Source organism: Perna viridis, chromosome 2, assembly GCF_037379345.1.
Source record: "Perna viridis isolate PV_CMFRI_1.1 ecotype Kerala chromosome 2, ASM3737934v1, whole genome shotgun sequence".
Classification (NCBI taxonomy): domain Eukaryota; kingdom Metazoa; phylum Mollusca; class Bivalvia; order Mytilida; family Mytilidae; genus Perna; species Perna viridis.
Genome location: NC_142446.1, coordinates 59,223,840 through 59,244,352, shown reverse-complemented (window position 1 = coordinate 59,244,352; position 20,513 = coordinate 59,223,840). Strand labels below are relative to the sequence as shown.

The following is a 20,513-nucleotide window of genomic DNA, read 5'->3' as shown; positions in this document are numbered from 1 at the left end:
AATCCTTTAATTATTAATGTATTGTCCATTAACAACCCTTGTTTTGGTAAATCGTCACCTTCAATATATCCATCAAAGCTCAAGAAAAAAGAGACTACAGAAATAGCTTATCCAGCATCTTTTTGGAATATACATCTTGAATTCAACAACAGTGGTCGTCTCGGCACTAAGATTTATGATAAAAGAGATGACTTTAATTTAAAATTATAGATTTTCCTTACCTGTGCAGTAATATACCTTCATCTCCTGTATATGATGTCTATATTTCACAATTGATTCGCTATGCTAGAGCAAGTACTTACTACTCCGATTTCTTGAACGCAAGTATCTGCAAAACCGACTCCTGAATCAGTTCTATGAGGAAATGCGTCTCAAAAGGTCTCTTACCAAATTCTTTTTCAATATCAGTCCTTGGTTGAATAATACTGTTTCTTTTAAAACAATGAGTAATGATTGCTTTTTGTAAATAATTCTTTATGCTGATATGACCACCGATTTACCAATTATGACACTATAGCATCCAAATGGTATTTTATTACCATGGTATATTCACACTGCAATTAAAGAGGGTGGTTTGGCACACTGTAAAACCCAGATTTAACCCACCATTTTATTTGAAATGCCTGTACCAAGTCCGGGCTATTGCGGTACCATCTGCTCGGTGGTGTAATGTCTGTTTTATCAGATTTATTTTGGACTTGACTTGATTATGGATCGAATAAGTGTTTGGTAATTTTGTTGTTAACCTTATTATGAGATAGTCTACATAGTTGTATGATATTATTCACATCAGGGGTTCACAATTTTTTTGGGAACACCCGAGCCCTGTACTTTTTCACCTTTTGTACACTAAGCTTGAACAATGTTTTGTCAAGTCCCAATCGATATAAATGTAATTTTGTTATCTGATATTCTTATGTATAATTCTATGTTTGCAGGGAAGAAGACATAGTGTCAATTGATGCCGTCTCCAGGTCTGATGCCTTATCATCAGCTTTCTGTTTCTGCTTTTTTTTAATCTTGAAATTGTAATTGAGCAACGATATTTTTCCTCAAAAGTTTATCAACAAAATTTGATCTTTATCATTCCAGCGCTTGATTAATAAAATTTGTAGTATGTCAAAAAATGCATATGATCAAGCGCAGGTGTGATTCAAACTTGAGAATGACTAATCAATAGATCAATCTAGTGAATACCCATTCTAAAAATAAAGTTATAACTATTTATAGGTCAGGGAATAGATCGAGAAACATGGTCCAAATGACGACAAACTCTTTCAAAAAATAGTTTTTATTTTTTTAGATTTGCCATGCCCAACAGACTTATTTTATTGAAAAACAGCAAGTCCAAGGTGCAATTTTTTTAGTCCCGGGTGTTGGTCTTTAGGAGTTTTCAACCCCTGCATATACCTCTGTTTGTTCATTAATTCCACCTGTCATATGATTACTCAAAAAGTGTCTTCGTGGATTTAATAATTTTTTGGACTTCTATTGGGGTAGAAGGAAAATACCTTCTGTATTTTACTTTTAAATTACTGGAAAAGATGTGTATCATGTGCTTAGTGCTGCTGATACAGTGATCCATTGATAGAAAAGGGAGTTGTCGATGCTTGATAACTATATTTATTTGTGTGTTAGGTTTGTTTTTTTTTTAGGAAGACATGTTTTTGAGATTATATGTAATTTCTGATATTGGAGAGAAGGATATTTTCCTTGAAATACTTTTTGATGATGGGATAGTATCATTGGTAGAAGCGAAAAAGGCAAACCTCAACATCTTGCAGTCAGTTATAGTTTGTCAAGGATTTGAACACTCCAGAGATTATTAATTTATCCTTAAGACATGTCTGAACATCTTTATTAAGGCGGATACTCAAGTAATTATCTCTATTAAGAGTGCTATTTCTCTTTATTTCTACACCATCAAAGTGATGCTTCAGTGATAAATAGATGAAATAGTAGTTTTTGACATCTATCCTCTAGCCATACTGTAGATTTTGCTAAAATTTAAAAGTTGTACATTCGATTTTGATGAGAAGTAAATATATTGCAGTGATTGCAGCTGTAATTCTGTAGGTTTAGGATGAACACTGTATAGTATGAGTGCATGATACCCTTGGTTCATTAAACTATTAAATTAATAATGGTAGTTTACATCATATTTCATTCTATATTCCTTCAATTTTGCATAGTTCATTAAATACTCCTTAGACAAGTCAGGTTGTTGTTCAGGTATAAATGATGTGAATCTTGATCCAAATTCTCAGTAATTACATTATACCCTATCGTCTAACATACTATTCATCCATCTGTCTGTTTTGTGAGTGGGTACATAGCTTGTCCTGCTATCTTCTCTCACAGTTTTTGAGCTACAAGTTTTATATTTTGCATGTTGTTAATACACATAATGGAAATATGCAGGGCCAAAGGAGTTTGATTTTTATTTGATATTCTCAAAATTACATTTAATTTGAGCTAAGCACTGACCATTTTAAAAGAGGTGGTGGGGGGCTTGGATCTTTTGGAGAGAATGTAGCATAAAGTATACATTCCAAATTTTGGAGAAAAACTTTAATTTGACTCATTCTACAGTCATGCATTCCAGCGGAAAATGTTCCGAGTCTTAGGTTTCTTCAAAACCACACAATAACCATTGATCATCATCTTGTAGGTGTGTAACCTTTAAGATAAAAACTGTAAAACTCAAAACTATTCTGCAAACTATGCTTAATTGCAGATGAGTGACTACAATTGAAGTGCAGGAATGTGGCCCTTATCACACCACTCTTAAAAATTATTTAGTTCCTTAGATTAATGAATATTATGCAGTAATACCATATTGTTATTACCCTCATTCTTTCTAGAAAAGCCTGTATTACAGTATATTGGAATAGTAGATAAGCAAGTTTCTGTCACCTGTTGAATACATGTGGGTGTGTGTACATTTCATTTCAAACCAAACATTTCCATGTAGGTTTTCATTTTTTTTAATTATTAAGATTTTATCTTTTCATGCACAGCAAACGTCTGAAAAATGATTAAAGTACATTTTTATAATCTTTTTTTCTCTTTATGTAGCTGAATCCTGACTTTTCCTTGGTTCCTTATACATTGGATGTTTTCAGCCTTGGCCTTTGGTTATCTTGATAATTCAACGATGACTTAGGTTTATTGCTATGATTAGTACCCTATACATAGAGTAAGGGATATAAGACATATATGTGTAGATGCTGTGAAACATTGAATGACTCAGAATAATTTTGTCAGAAATAATGTATGATGGAAATTACATGTATCATATGCAGTAAGGAAGTTATTGTTTTAACAGTAAATGCAGATGCACAATAGTCTTGCATATTCCCATTGGTCAAGACTTTAGTGATATAAAAACATATCAAGGCATTATCAACTAAGTTAATTGTTAATTGAGTGCAAATGGATCTGTCCCCCATAGGCAAAGCATAAAACATATTGAGCTTAGATATTTAAGTAGCGCAACAAAGCATTGTTTACAGCCCCCCTTTAGCTTATAATGTAAGTCATGCCGAAAAAAAAACATTGTTTGGGTAGTCGACAAAATATTTTGATATTCATTAAATGCAAATAACTGAATTGAAAAGTCATATTCTGCCCTAGTATGGGTTTAGTTTACTTAGGGGGAGGTTGTCAATGTCATTTATAAACTGAAAAAGTCTGTTTCTATTCTTTTACGTCGTAGGTGACTAACTCTGTCAATACCAAATACTTAGAGAAGCGGACATCCAGTAATGATTTGTATGGTTTAAATCATATAAATGTATTTTTAAAAAACTCGTTTTAGGATTTGTTTGATAGCTGTTTGTGGGGACTTAAATCTCAAACAAAACAGATCGAACATTTTCCCCATGATTTGCATATTGTATTTAACCTTTCTTTGGTTTATTTGAACAGTTACGTATGGAGCATGTATGAATTTACATGTAAATTATTTAATATGCATCAAAATAGCATTTTCACTAGTATAGTTATTCATAGCTTGGATTTCTTTATTGTTAATTTCTGCAAAATTTTTGCTTTCTCTTAAATTTTTGGAGAATTTCTCATATTAGATACATTTTGTAATCTTGCAAAACGAGTAAGGGCTTAGTCTTGTCAAAAATGGTTAAGTTGAAAATTTGACCTGACTTGTGTATTGTTTAATGTTACTAACCTAGGGGCATTCCAATTTATTATAAATAGTGAATGCACTTACAGTAAAATTGATATGAAAACCAGAACCCATGCAGGTCATGCCACTGAAGAATGACTGGAACATCTGGGGTCAGAACACTAGCCATAATTTAGGCTGAGTTACATTGATGTTGGTAAAACAGATACCTTCTTATCTTATTAGCCTTTGTTAAAGTTTTCACAGCTTCTACATCAAAAGGATGTTTAAGTTTCTATGGTTTTAATGGCATGTTCTGTGTTTTACTAATATTACTATAAATTATAAATGTGGATTTACAGATTTCAATAAATCTTGTTACTTGATAAGTTGAATACTCCAGTAGCAGTGAGTTGCAGGAAAATCCTAAAACATTAAATTAAATGGACAATTTTAACCAAATTTAAAATACCATTTTTGGCTGTACATGTAATTGATTGAGATTTTTATTTTGTGAATAGCTACCCTATTTTATTTCACTCAGGGCAATTAAATCAGTGTTATGATTCTAAAATTTACCCAAAAATGACAGTTACCAAAGCAAAAATGCTGAAAACACTATTATTGGTGGGTGTAGCAATTGAAGGGAATTCTTAATGGGATAATTAATTGGAAGGAGAGAATAACTAAAATATTATCATGAGTGCCTAAGAACACATAGATTTAACGAGTGTGCAGATTTTGTTATGCGTACGAGTTAAATCTTACTGCGTTCTTGGCATAAGTGATCATATTTTGGTTCTCTACAATAACCAATTGATTATCCTATTTTATTATATAGATTTCCTCAATTATTCATTGCTATTTTCAACATAAATTTCAAAATTTGTGAGCAGGGGATTGATTTCAAAGTTGTGACGTTTTTTTTTGGGGGGGGGGCGGGGGGAGAAAGTCTGAGAGTGAAATTACCAAATTTATTTCACAGTGTGAATTATCGAAATTTATTTCACTGGGGACATTTGATAAAAAACTGCTATCTGTATAATAATTAATTTTACTATATTGTGCATTATACGTACTACTTTTGCTTTTATTGAAAGGATTTATTTAGTTTTTTTTTAATGCTTTAATTGGGGCCCCACCATGAAAAATGGCTATAGTGATTACTCTGTCCATCCATTCGTCTGTTACAAATTCATGTCTGGGCCTCAAGGTCATATTCCTTATTTATTTGGTGATAAACTCATGTCTGAGCTGTTACTTTTTTGTCTTATGATATGGGCTTTTGATATTTGGCTTAATGGGACCCACAGGTATGGATTTCATCTTAATGATTTCTAGCTGTTGTAATTTTCCATGAGTATCCTTTATATTCATAATGTATCCAAAATTCTTAACTATTGGAATGCTTTAATGTAGTATTTTTACATACAGATTATTATTTTTGTCTTCTGATAGTACTTTAATTCATGTTTCTTCAAAGTTCAAAATTGGTCTCATGGTGTGGAAAGCTCTACTGACAGTTACAAACAAAAGACATGTCTATTACCTTTAGTGTAATTTAATCAACTTCATTATTGAACAGTTTATTGACTGACTCTACCCACTTAAACAATATATGTCTGTCTAGAGTTCTCTTCTCCTTCATGGCTCTGTGGTGAACTTTTTAGAAAAAAAGTAATTTAAATAAAATTCCTGCACTTTTTTTTCAATAGGAAGATTTGAGTATAAAGAGAAGCAATCATTCAACAATTATTGGTTTAGATAATGGTTATGATAAGATTTGTAATGTCAATGGGGAACCAGTCAAGGAGAAAAAACTGTGATCCAGTTCTAAGCGATTTGGATTAGTTTGAAAAGCTTCAAAAACTTCAAAGGTCATTCAGATGGATGAATATTTAAATGTTTGAAAATTATGAAATATACAAAAACCACTAAATCTGATATTTCACCAAAGCCGCACACACATTGACTGCAAATATCGCCGTTAGATAATATTTTTTTACTGTATTAAGATTTGGAAATCCTTGAAAAGGGACCAACATGAAGGTACTTCTTAAGTTAAATATCAGTAAAAGAAATGCCTTTTGAATTTAAAATACTTATAAAAAAGGTTTTGTAATGAAACAATTAACTATTCTTGGAAGTCCGTGATTAGTTTCTATAAATACAATTAGAAAGATGTTCCCAATGTGCACTTCCATGTCTCATTTTGAATTTTTAGTTTGTTTGTTTGTTTGTTGGGGTTTAACGTCCGAGCAGCAATATTTCAGCTATATTCAGACAATGAACATGAAATGGATGATAAAATGAACATGAAATGAAAAAAAAAGGATGGGTCACAAGGATAATAGGGTCGACAAATTTTGATTGCCACTGGAAAAAAGGGGGGATGGGTAAGGTCGGGCAATTTAGCCTCCTGTGGCGGAGCGCAAAGGTTCCTACTCCTATCCAATACCACAGCAGGGTTCTTTAACGTGCGAGGAACGTGGCATCTTTCCCATCACGGTGCACCACAATGGTTTGCGGTCAGGTTTACCGTATTATAGCCTGACAACCCCAGCATGTAACACGCCAGGGGTACCCCATTCCACCACCTGGGGCACACATCCCAGTTGCTCTGTGGGCAGAGCGCCTAGCCCCCAGCTAGGTTTCTGAGCACTATTTAGTCGCCTTTTACGACAAGCTTAGCGCTGCTGCAGGCCTATTCTTTTAACACCCGGACCTGCACGGGGCTTGAATTTTTAGAAACTACATTTGTAGCTATTCATTAAATCCTAACTGGTATCTTCTCTGTCTGCTACTGTAAAAGTTTTATAAAGACATTTCAGATTTGCTACTGAATAAAATGTGGTAAATACAAAGTAAACTAAACATTTATTATTTTGGTAGTAAACATTTTTACTCATCCATAAAATTAGGTTACCTTAGTAATGGAGACATTTTCTATCATAATGCTTCTTATATTAGTTTATCATTGTAATTAGAGATCATGAATGAGTTTTACATTAGTCATTGTATATATATGACAGCTTTAGTAAGAAGAGAAGGGTATGGGAAGTCCATCCATGAGAAAATGTTTAAAAAATGACATTACAGTAAGCTGTGTATGTCAGTGTTAGTGCAGTCAAGTGCATCTTTTTTCATACAACCTGTTGTTTGTCATGTTGTTAGTAAAAAAAGGTGAAACATACATCCAGTACTGACATGACTTCTAATGTGTGCAAGGCTCAGCTAGGCATTATCATGGGTTTGAGCCATGCATTTATTATATCAATCACTGACAGTACTCTGTAATTGTCTTTATGTTACAATTACACAGCAGAGAAAACCAACTTAGTCCAAAGCAGTTGAGATCTTGTAATGGCAAAACAGTAATTTTCAAAATGGTAAACAAACTGCAAAGATAGAACTAGTACCATAAAAATGTCAATGTCAGGATCTAAAATGGTTCTGTAGAGAATAGAGTTTTTTCCTGCAAGTTGTTTATTTAAGTGTTGTTTGTTCTGCTCAAAAAATTATAGTGTTCAGCAGCCAACATAATTTAAAATCAAAGACCTTTATAAGTTTTAGGATGCTGATGTACAACGACAAAGTAAAATACATATGTATAGAACTGACTTGGGTATTTTTGCTCATATACATGAACATGTACCTTCAATGAAACATTATTGCAATATTTTATAATGAGCAGGAAGGAAACATCATTTTGTTAATGTGGCTACCAGTACCTACACGTAAGTAGAAGTTATTTCCCTTATTGTCTCCAGACAAAGAATTCGTATGTCTCAGTCACCATAGATATGAAAGCAGCATGGCTTGAAATCTCATGGGAGATAAAATTAAAATTGGAGTGCATGTATGTCATGGATTAAAATAAATGTGGGCTTAAGTTTGTCTGGCTTTTCTTCCAAATACCAAATATGTTAGAACAAATCTGATTCAGAACTAATCCTGGATTTCTTTCTTAAATCTCTTTAATAGATTTTTGTAGTATTTAAGACTCATTAGTATATCAATTAACTTATAGAAGCAAGTATATAAAATGCCTAATGACTTTTAAATCCCATTTGACATTTACAGAAGAAAATAAAAATCTTAATGAAAGGAGAAAGATTTCCATCCAGATATCAAGTTATATTAATTTCTCTGCATTTAACTATTTTATTTAAGTTTGATTCAATTTGATAAAAACATGTTTTATGTAATTGAGTAATATTTAGTTTGAAAAAGATATATAGCATTCTGATATAAGATAAACTGTTTAGATCTCATTCTATTGTTAAAAGTTCTCTTTTGAGATTGAATAATATTGTATCATTATTAATAGCTACAGAGAATAGTATACATTGTTATTATCTCCCTTGAAGAAATTTTCAATGCTGTATTTATTTGAGTACTTATTAATTAACAAATATTTGAAAATAGTCTTAGTACCTTGTTGATCATTTGAATTCAAAAGTCTGCTTATGAATGAATTTCTTTCAAATAAAGTAGGTTTTCTAGCAAGTAATCGACAAACTTTACGGGTGTACACAAACATCATGGACACAGACATGACATATAGCTGTATTGATATACAGATGAGGCTTAGAAACAAAAGGAAAATATTTCACTTGTCTAATTTGAGTTTTTATTTAGAAATTTCTGTGGAGTTCATGCACTTTTATGAATTGTTTTTATTGCAATACTGATATTTTTTTTTTATAAAACTGGTTTTATGACTCTAAAATCAAGATTTGGATATACTCACTACATGTATCACCTATTTTTGCAATGTAATTTTCATGTTTGAATATTTTACTCCTCCTTTTATAAACAGTTTTACAATTCTAGAAATAAAGAGACAGTCTATTTAAGAATAAAAGTGGTGAATTTCAAGTAATTTCAGCGAGTTTTCAATAACAACTGCTACTCGCACTAGGACAAGGTCAAAACTGTGTGAAATTGCATTTACTAGAAGGATAATGGTCATGTTCAATTTGGAACAGATGTGAAACCTTGGAATTAATCACATAAGATGATCAAGTTCACAAATGACACAAGATAGGGACAAAAAAACACAAAATTGCCCTATGAAGAAAACCATACCTCCATGAATCTATGATCAAAATCATTAGAAGTCCAATCTCCTTGTGGGGCGAAAGTAGCATGACCATAAATAAAAAAAATGCATTCTTACAAATGTATTTTGTACCAAATCATTTTTTTGGGGGAAGTCACGCTCATTTACAGAGAGCACTTCTCCATAAAATGCATAAGGACCAATGTCTTTTAAGTTTGTCACAATTCTCTTAATATGGATATTGATCACATGAATTCATTGAACGATGTCCATAGCAGGTTATAACTTCAAAATAATTTACATCAAAATAACTTGTCTTAATTATCTTGGGTATTGAATTTGAAAACAAATGAGCATTAGTGATAGCAAATAAAAATAGAGGATATTATTTATTTAAAATCAATTTACCACTTTTCTGCCCATGGTGACAGGTAGCCCTACACAGGTTTTAGCAGACAGTTAATATATAAGGATATACAATATAACGATAGCGATACATAATAGGAATGTCAAAGAGACAACAACCCCTCCAGGATGAAAATGTCAGTCCAAGGCCACCATTTGGTCCATAAATATATAATTATTGGCATTCTTAAGGCAACTTATAACCTACTTTAATTTTCTAGAAGCTCCTTGTTTGAAGCTGCTGTGATGAGGTGAATAAATTAATCATAAATCTCCTCATACGCAGTGTAATACCAATTGGAATTTTGCTTTGACCTGACAAAATTGTAATAAAGCTATACTGACTTGTCTAAATGAATAGACTTTTGGTTATTATGTCATTCATCACACTTTATCGTGAAGATGCTTTCTGGTTATCATAAAGTTGAGGGAACTTTTCTTTCCATTTGATAAAACTTTATATGACTACACAATTAATAAGCTTTTGAGAAGGTATGGCACAGAGGCACAGAGGACTGACATAAATGTACAAAATGAAATCCTATGGTATTAATGGAAGCTTACTCACCTGGTTTAAATCTATATGCAAGAAAACAATGAGTGGTAAATAAATCATCATCATCCCTTTGCAATGTTTCAGCTGGAGTCCCCCAAGGCTCTGTTTTGGGGCCTTTACTTTTTATTATTTATATTAATGATTTTGCTGACAAACTCCTTTCCCTATGCAGATTATTTGCTGATGATACCTCTTTAAATATTTCTAGTCAAAGCACAGAACACATTAAAATGTAGTTGATCAAGATTTGAATAATTGGTCTTCTAAATGGGTGATGTCTTTCAATCCCGAGAAGACGGAAATAAAGATGTTCTTGAATAACACAGTTCCAGATTTCAAATTTACAATGAATGATAAAAACATATCTTTGTCAAAAACTCATAAGCATCTTGGTGTCACTTTTAGTGATGACGTTGAGTGGGGCTGCCGTGTCAAAACAATTATTATCAGTGTCAAGAAACACCTTAATGTTCTTCATAGATTCAAATTTAAAATTTCCAGACATAATCTAGAGAAACTGCATGTTGTTTTCATATGACCCTTATATGAATATGCATGTGAAGTTTGGGGTAATTATGGTACTGGCTATATTAATTAATTAGAAAGCTTACAACTTGAAGCAGCTAGAATTGTAACTGGTCTACCAACATTCATAAGTAAAGAGATTTTGTATAGAGAGGTAAGATGGGAAGCCTTGCATGAATGATGAAGAAAACGGTGATTGCATAAGTTTTATGATATGCCCCTGAATATCTTACCAAACTGGTCCCCCTTCCATCCAAAACATTAGTCAATATCTCTTACGGAACAGTGACGTTATAGTTCTATTTTGTCATCTTTCATTGACCCCAGAGTCATGCATCCCCTCCACAATTGGTGAGTGGAACAAATTTGATTTAACAATTAGATATGCAGATTTAATACTGATATGATATAAAATTAATTGGCTTCCAGAAGGACAGGAAATAGACGTAAGAATACTCATTTGTGGAAGTTCTTAACTGTCTGATGACAAAAATATTCAAATATGTCCTTAACTTTATTAAAGGATCTGACAGATTTCTAGACTTTTAAGTGGTTGAGTTATAGTGTTCTCAATTCCATCAAAATTTTCATCTTCCTCTTCTTTTCCTCCCTTTATATACATACTCCACCCTTTATTTAAATTTTTTTGTTTTATATATTTTTTGCCTTACATGCACATACTATAATATCGAATCATGTATATTATGAAATCATGCTCTAACTACCATTTGTCAATTGTATCTAGCTGGAGAGGACTTTATAAGTGGAATTTCACTTGTGTCCAATCTTACTGCTTTATTTGCAATAAAATATGTTTAAACTAAAACACAATAACAAACACCAAACAGCCGTCACCAGCTCTTTTATTTTCTTGCTCATTTGTGTGTTTACATTTGCTTTCTCTAGATATATAGAATGTATGTTTAACAATAATTGAAAACTCTTTGTTGACACTTACACATTTTTATTCATTCAAATATAAAATTTCAAAATGCTTATTGAGTTTTGTGTTACATATTTTCCTTTTGTGGATGCTTGAAGTTAACACAGTTTTTATGCAAATGATTAAAATGCAAGAGTGAATTTCAATATGAAAAATGTGTTTCAACTGTTCCATAACATCCAAAGTTTCAGAAACTTACATGTAATAAAATCTATGACTTGCAGAACAAGTATAAGTTCTATCATTCTACAACACATTTCTAGTCAGTTTGGTAAACAAAGGGTCTCCAGAATTTTTATTAGATATCTACACCTTAATACACTTAATTCCTTTTAATGAGTAAAATCATTACAGTTAAAGATTATCATATATTTTAAACACAATCAATTGTTGGCTTTTCTTTGATGTTTGACTTGTTAACTTTTTGCCCAAGGAAAGTAACTACTTGTAAAAAAATCATCTTTAATCTGCTTAGCAAATGAAACAAAGAAAATGGGCTACATTTTATACCCAGAGGAATAAATATTTTAAAGTATTAGGATTTGTGAGCTTATACCAAAATTTACAAAAATCTTGTTAGCAAATCTGTTGAAGTATGCAAAATCATATGAGCCATACAGGGAATTAATGGTGGTTTATAGTCCTATCTTGGTTTCTTGAATACCTTAATTATACCCTATTTGGTTTCAATACTCTTGCTCTTACATTTCATGAGCCATGGGTTTATATTTCATTTAACTACATGCAGTTTACCTTATTATGTAGATTTTCTGTCTACACTTATTTCTTTAAATGAAAGAGCACTTATAATCATGAAAAGCTGTCTTTTTTTATCTTTCGAACACAATTGGAGAGCCAGTATAGAGACTTGATTGGCACTGGCCTGAATAAGAGATAATCATAGACATTTTGTGGGGTTTTATGCTGTTTTGGAAGGATTACACCTGTATTCAATGCCAAAAAGATTTTTGTTGTCCCACTTTAGAATTGTGATAGTTTTGCTCTTATCATGATTTGAATAAACGTGAATGGTTTTTAAAAGTCAGCCATATAATCATAAATCTATGGTAAACATTTTCCTTGTAGAGTTTGCCCCCTACTAAGACATAGGAAGTGCAAAGATATGTCAGTGTATAGTATAATTATTGTCACTATTTGTAGTTATACACCTGTGACTACTTACTGTAGTTCTGAACAAATACTTAACTATGGTGTTATTATTGTCTGGGTAAGGTATGATGTCGTAACTGTATTTTGTGCAGCCTTACATGTGTATCACAATGTCTTGTGGCATTACATGTATATCACAGTGTCATGCAACATTATATGTGTATAACCATCACAGTGTCATGCAACATTACATGTGTATAACAATGTTTTGCAGCATTACATGTGTATCACAGTGTCATGCAATATTACATGTGTATAACCATCACAGTGTCATGCAACATTACATGTGTATAACAATGTTTTGCAGCATTACATGTGTATCACAGTGTCATGCAATATTACATGTGTATAACCATCAGTGTCATGCAACATTACATGTGTATAACAATGTCTTGCAGCTTTACATGTGTATCACAGTGTCATGCAACATTATATGTGTATAACAATGTCTAATGATTAACCACTTGTAGTGTATAATATGAAGTCTTGCAAGTTTTTCAGTCTTAAACATTTTGTATCCGACTCTGATATGTTGATACCATGATTAAATCATTGTCTAGATATCATGATTTATTGATGCCATGATTAAGTCATTGACTAGATGTCATGATATCATTCTCTTTGACATCAATTTATTTCTGGGAAAAAAATTAACAAAACAAAAAAAGCAGTATTCTATAACTGAACCCAAATTACAGCTCTGAGTAATCTTGGGAATTTTGTGTTTTTGGATGATCAAAAACTTTAAAATTTGTTATTGCTACTTTAACATTTTCTGATGTTTCTCAGAATGAATTGTCAGAAGTTTTCTGAATTATCAATTGAAAATAGAAATTCCTTAAGAGATGTGAATAGAAGTTGTTGTGTAGGTGGAGATATATCTTGTATGGTCTCAGTAACATCCTGTCTTCTTACACATTTATTATGGTTACAAGGAGTCTTTTATTACTTATGGACTGTCTTATATTATGTAATAAACGAGTTCAAATACATTTGATTTATTGGTGTCTTTCTGTTTTAATGTTTTTCCATTGATTCAAAATGTAGGTCTAGTTTTATACTGGTAGAAAAGAACTATATCCTGTTAGTAGTTGATAAGTCTTTTAATGTTGTCTGACATCTGTCAGAGAAAAAAATATTTATTGTACTTCAGAATGGTTATAAATCTGAAACTAGCAGTGGAGATCTATAAAGATAGTAAAATTTTCATTTATAAAGCATTGATAAATGATAAAATGATGAACTACTTAGTAAGGTAGTCAAAATTAACATAAATGGAGAGGCCTAGGTAAAAATTAAAGCTCGTAACAATAGTCTCAGTTGCTTTGATATTTCTTTTCTGTGATGTAATCCAATAACAATATTGAAAAACAATATTAAAGAAAGATTTTATCAAAGTATATGTATTATAAAACAAAGTAATGGTTTTATACTGAAAACTTATGTCAATATAAAACAATAAAGACATAAGAAGACTATGGTACATCATAGGAACATCAACAATATTACTTAATCTGTCTATAGTATGAACTGTAGACACATTTAACTTGATTGCTATCATTTTAATTAGAAATTTTGTCTTTTGACTAACTGGGACAAAGAAGATTCTGTCTATAGCTGTTGACTGGAGTATTGGTAATGTGATCTTTGACACATTTCCTTGCTGAGGTTTGGACTAAGTGTTATACTGTTGATTGATCACTATGATGTAGTAACGATGTTCAGTCTATGAATGGGGGGAAATGAACCATGGAATGTTGTATCTGTAAAAGATGACTGTGCATATCTGTCTGTCCTTATTCATAGTGTTTTTATGGTAGTTGTCTTGTATTGCTGGGAACTGAGGTGTGAAATTGATGTATTCTTTACACAGAAGTGTATTTGTCAAAATATGTTTTTTCCTTGTCTCTGTGTTGAAATAAATACGTCATAGGGTAAAAATTGTGGTTTTAATGTTTGTGCAAAATGCAAATGAAGGTTGAATTTTTATACTGAATGAAAATATATAGAAAATACATGTATATGAATGAATGTCCTCAAATTGCTCATATTCATTCATTTCTATGGTGTTATATTAAAACTGTATTGTGACTTTATTGAGAGTTATTGTTCTGTATATTAACTTGAAACAGCTGTATAGCTATTACACAGAGATATTTCCACAGAACACAATTTGATAGTCCATTATGTACAAATACTAAGCACTTTTCTTTGGTCTAAGTGTCCAAATAAAAAATGTTTATAAGTGGGGTTATTTAAGTGATAAGAACCCCATTTATGTATAATTTTTTTCCTTTAAAACATCATTAAGTAGTATAATATGCTAATTTAATACACTGTCCTTGGTACTTGGTTTGTACAGTATATTCTATAGGCGTCTGTACATTAGTATAGAATGTACTTACTTTAACCCTATAGACAATCAATTACATAATCAAGCAACTTTTAAAGTAATATAATAGGACAGCCAGACAGGTATAAAAAGTTGAGCTAATTTGATGATAGTGTACCAGGAGTGAATTCAAACAAGTGTTTCTAAAAGTTTATTTTAATAAAGATTTTCCCACCATTGTTGATGTGTTTGTGCATGCTAGAATGTAAATGTGAAATGCATCAGGAGGGCAAAGTTCATACTTACCACATGCATTTTATGTATTGTAAATACCAACCTGTCAATCTAACTTTCCTGTTTTACTGAACATAGTATGTAATGACGTGAATTCATGGGATAGTGTACCAGTTAACTTATATTTATGTAACCTAAACCTTTGATTTGGAGGATTTTTTTTAAATCAAGGATTGTCTTTACTACTGTGAAAATTCTTAATTTGAATATTTTTGCCTCCTTCATTAACAAATTAGTAAATCACTTGGGCCCAGTTGTTCGAAACATCATTAGGCTAACATAGTGTTTAATAATTCAGATGGCAAATATTTCTATGAATGTTAGTGAACTGCTTGAAAATTAGCTCCCTCCTCCCACAAGTGATCTCCTTGTATAATATGGTACATTGTTGTGTTAAACCTGGCAAATATGGTAAAGATATCAAATTTGGTATACCAGGTGCTGATAATAAACTTTCAGTCTGTAACATTACCTAACAGACCGAAGGAAAATCACTCATATTCTTGTTGGGTACATGACCATAAGTGGAGAACTTGCCACATTCCAATTTTAACACAATTCAAACACTGCCCATAATCCTTCACTTGTAGTGCCTTCCTTATATGATCCAACTCTTAGCATAAATTTCTTAATGCTTACCTTTTTCAGACTGATGTAGTCCTGGGAACTTCTGACAGATCTTTTCTTAGCTTAGATCTTCAGACCATATCAGGCTATTATATTCAGCAGCCAACAGGCCTTCTGAAATCCAGCTTTGTACAGACAGGAAATGATATCTACATCAAAGTGGAAGTTGTAAGATCTGATTCAAAGTTGATTCTGAAATGTATAATCCATTAAATTGGATTATTTGTTTAAAGGAGTAATGTTAGGTTTCTTAAATATACTAAACAGCTGCATACTAGAAAAAATCAAAAGAACAAAATATAAAAAAAAAATTTTATTTTATGAATTTTCCATCACAATAACTTTGTAACCTAGCTAAATACTTATATGACACATAGTGTGATAATACTTTTGTTGGAAACTCAAAACATATATTATTACATATTTTATTACTGTAAGCTTATACTCGTAACTATAAATTGTAATGTCAGTTAAAACAGAATCTTATATTTTTCATTAATTTAGTGTAGCTACATGAATGTAATTTATTGTGTATATGTGCTGTTTAAAGAAAGGGCAATTGTTTTTATTTTTTAAAGTGTTATCAACTGTTATCTATTTTACCTCCAGGGTGAAGAACCTGATGGCAGTGATGATTACTACATGACAACAGTGTTAGCAGTATGTCTAATTGTAATGCTCATGAAACTAATGAACTACAAGTCAAAGTTCAAAGGTCAGCAAAATAAAGGTTAGTTCTTAACTCCATAGTGAACCTTTATGATTCATATGATTGTTATATCAAATTATTTGTGTTTTTGTTTCTACTGTTTATTTAGTGGAAAAATTAATACCATTTATTTTTGTCTTCTGGGGAGATGGGATGACTGATATAGGGGAGGTAATTCTGTTACTCTTCCCTTCATTGCTGATATTTAGCTGGGTGTGTATAAAACAATTTATACTAATCCTCTTATCTTTGCTTTTAAAATTCTTTTTTTCATGACTTTTTATTGAATAAATGGTTTCTTTACCTGCCTTTTTTTATGAACTTAGGTTATTCTTTTGGTCTTCTTTAAAATATCAAAACTGGAATTAAACTCTTGCAGTTTTTTTTAAGAAAAACCTTTGTGTCACAACACAATGTTACAAATCGTTATTTCTGTAATAAGACAATGAATTTTTCACACAAGTGAAAGAAATCTCAGTTTCATTGCTTTAAGGAAAAGTGTATTTCTTTCGAAAAAAAACTTGCTGTATTTTATAAGCAATCAACCTATAGTCAAGGCTACTACCTCAATCATTTCTGATAACTGTCATTTTAATGTCACCTTGCCAAAACACAAATGGCCTGTGACATTGCCAATGTTGTTATGATTGGTTAGTGAGTAAAGACAAGAGTATGTGACTTTGTCTTTCACTGGTTGTGTCCATTTACGGAAGACAATGCCTATCTTTTTCTTTCAAATCTCTGTCATTATTTTGTTTATGTGTGTTTGTTGTTTTAGTTTTATTATACTTTATTAATAATTTTGAAAAAGAGCAATGTAGATTAAAATTCTGAGAATGGGCCATGTTTTATTATCTACAGAATTTAAATAGGCCATGCTATAACATATCCTTTGTAATAATTTCTGATTTTAAGAGGATATTTTCAGCTGGAATTTGACAAATAGCACATGGCCCCTCTAATCCCAATCACTGTAAAAAAAAAATATATCTTTATAAGTGATTTAAGGTGAAGATGGCAGATTAAGAATTTGATGTTAAACAATAGAATAAGGAATTGAATCTGCTTTACAGTTGTACTACCACCAGTATCAAACAGTATGAGAAAATACATAAAATAGAAGTTGTTTTTTATTGATGTAATTAGCAAGGTTATATTTTGTGATATATTGTAAACACCAATACTTCTGATTAGAAAAACATAAGAATACACGTTTATGTAATAAGGGAAGCAACTCTACCATGCCATTGCAAATTTGCAAGTTGTTTCATTGCTGTAATGTTTATTTTTGACCAAAAGGATTTATCACTGAATAATATTTTCAAAGATTGATCATTGGAAGATGAAATTCAGTTGTTGACACAATTCTCACTGAATCAGTTTCATTAAAACTAGATTAAGTTGTAACCAGTGAAGCAGATAACTTATAAAGAATATCATTATATAGTCTATTAATAGCATTATTTATTGATCTAAGAAATATTTTCTGCATCTAATTTCAAATAAAAGCATTTCATTATGGATTCCAAATAAAATTTTTATCATATCATTTTTATTTGTTGTTCATAGATTTACAGCTGTTACAATTTTAGAATAAGCTTGTAATGGGTACATTAGGAGGGTGGGTATACAATTAAAAACAAGCTTTTAATGGGTGTCTAGAGAAAGGGAAGATAATGAAAGAACAAGCTTGTAGTGGGTACATCAGGCAGAAGGGTAAAAAATTTAAGACTGAGCTTGTAATGGGTATCTAGAGAGTGGGAATATGATGAGAAAATGAGCTTGTAGTGGGTACTTCAGGAGAATGGGTATACAATAAAAAAGAGGGCTTGTAGTTAGTATATAGAAGGTAGGAAGATGTTGAAAGAATGAGCTTGTAGTGGGTACTTCACGAGAGTGGATAGATAATTGAAAAATGAGCTTGTAATGAATATCTAGATGGCGGAAGATGGTGAAAGAATGAACTTGAAGCAGCTTTATCATATTAATTTTACATTTACTTTGATCATTTAGTTTTTAAGATATAGGAATTTTTGCTTTTTAAAAAAGAGGGTAGACTTTTCTGTTTTCACGCTTTAACTGAAAAATACCAAGAAACTTAAGAGTATTCTTTGTGTACATAGTTTTGGACTCGCTTTTATTTTCTATAAAATTTCGGTTTCAAGTTTTCAATTTTTGGCACTTTCATAAAAAAAGAGGATGGTTTTCCCATTTTCAAGATCTAACTAAAAAAAGACATTAGCAAATGCTTTGAAACTTTGAGATCGTCATAGTATCCATTGTCATACACACTTATTCATTTTCTATAAAAGTCATATTTTAAGTTGTCAATTTTTTGGCACTTTTTCATATAAAAGAGAGGTGTGTTTATCCATTTTTACCCTCTAATGCTTTCAACCAAGACCACAAATCTTTGAAATATTCTTTGTATGCATGGTCACAGTTTCCTTTTTGTTTTCAATAAAATTTTGATTTCATGTTTTCAATTTTTGGCACTTTTTTATAATGCAGGGGTGGTTTTCTGTTTTCCTGCTCTATCAGTCGTCTATAAATCATAAAAGTATTGAAAAAGTTTTGAAGTTCCAAATATTTATGGCTTTGTAGGTCTAGCAAATATTGTCCCAGAATGAACAATATTAAGGGACTTAGAAATGCTTAATGTTGTTTTGTATATCAGCCGACATACGTATCATGCGCATACCTGACAACTTTGGAAATTGTCCATGGAGGTTTTGTGCATGAAATAATCTGAAACAACCAAGAGTATCCTTTCAGGGTCCTTCAATTCATGAAGGTGTTGTATTCTAGTTTTTTTTCATTACAAAACAAATCTTAAGCACTACTTTTTTTAATCTTGAATTGTAAACTGTGGTCAATATTACTCATTATTTAAATTTTAGATCCCTGAAGTGGGAGAAACCCCACAAATAGTGACAGTTGGCAGGTATGCATATGACTATTGCACAGCTCTTTATTTTTATTATTTCATGGGTACTTCTGAGTTTGATAAAAAATTTGAATATCTTTGTCAATTGTCCAGTTTTTAAGAAGGAAGATTCTATTCCTTGAAATGAGTATTACAATGGAAAAAAATCATAGTTTAACTCCTGTACTTATAACTTGTACTAGGAATGAACAAGACTTAGACAAAAAGTGAAATTGTTCTATTTATTAGGACACATATAGAGATGACTAATATTGGATCACTGTTTGGGGTACTTATAGATGCCAAATTTCTCAGCATGCACTTGTCATGCTTGTCTGTTCACTAACCAAATTTATCATGCAATGAAATTTTATCTGATGTAAAGAATTATCACACCAGTATGACAAGGAAGGTGTTTAGTACTGTAGGAACTGTTATTTTCTATAAACCAATTGACAATATGAGTTTTCAAAGCTTTCAAAATCATTCTTGACTTTGCTGGAGATTTTTGGTTTTAACTTTGTGAATGGCTTGTAGAAATTTTGACACAGAACTAAATGTTTAAACTGAATGGTTACTTGTTTCAGATATCATATTAATATTGCATATTTCAGTATGCTGTACACGTGTTTTGAGTAACCTCTCATCAGGAGCATTAGAATCATATTCAATAGAACTTGGGATTCATAAGACGTCCTAAAAGGTGGTAGGAAATGATATATGGACTTACAGTACCTTTGTTTGAGTAGTTATATGTTTTCTTCTCCACCTCCTTGTTACATGGTTCACTGAAAAAACTGAGAGGAATTTGGTAAACACCATATTGGAAAAGTTT

General features: G+C 31.5%; 2 protein-coding genes across 2 annotated transcripts in view; one reads left to right on the top strand and one right to left on the bottom strand.

The window, feature by feature from the left end:
- LOC148626278 (uncharacterized) overlaps window positions 1-16,191 on the bottom strand; it is a 73,129-nt gene extending 56,938 nt beyond the window's left edge. The window contains exon 1 of the mRNA XM_088570157.1: window positions 16,056-16,191. The gene's annotated coding sequence lies outside the window, so the exon portion shown is untranslated. The remainder of the gene's footprint in view (window positions 1-16,055) is intronic.
- Window positions 1-20,513, top strand: part of LOC148626277 (uncharacterized) — an 80,263-nt gene that overhangs the window by 8,359 nt on the left and 51,391 nt on the right. Inside the window, exons 2-3 of the mRNA XM_088570158.1 lie at window positions 16,065-16,211; window positions 16,653-16,773. Of these exons, the coding sequence (XP_088426284.1) occupies window positions 16,065-16,211; window positions 16,653-16,773 (268 nt within the window). The remainder of the gene's footprint in view (window positions 1-16,064; window positions 16,212-16,652; window positions 16,774-20,513) is intronic.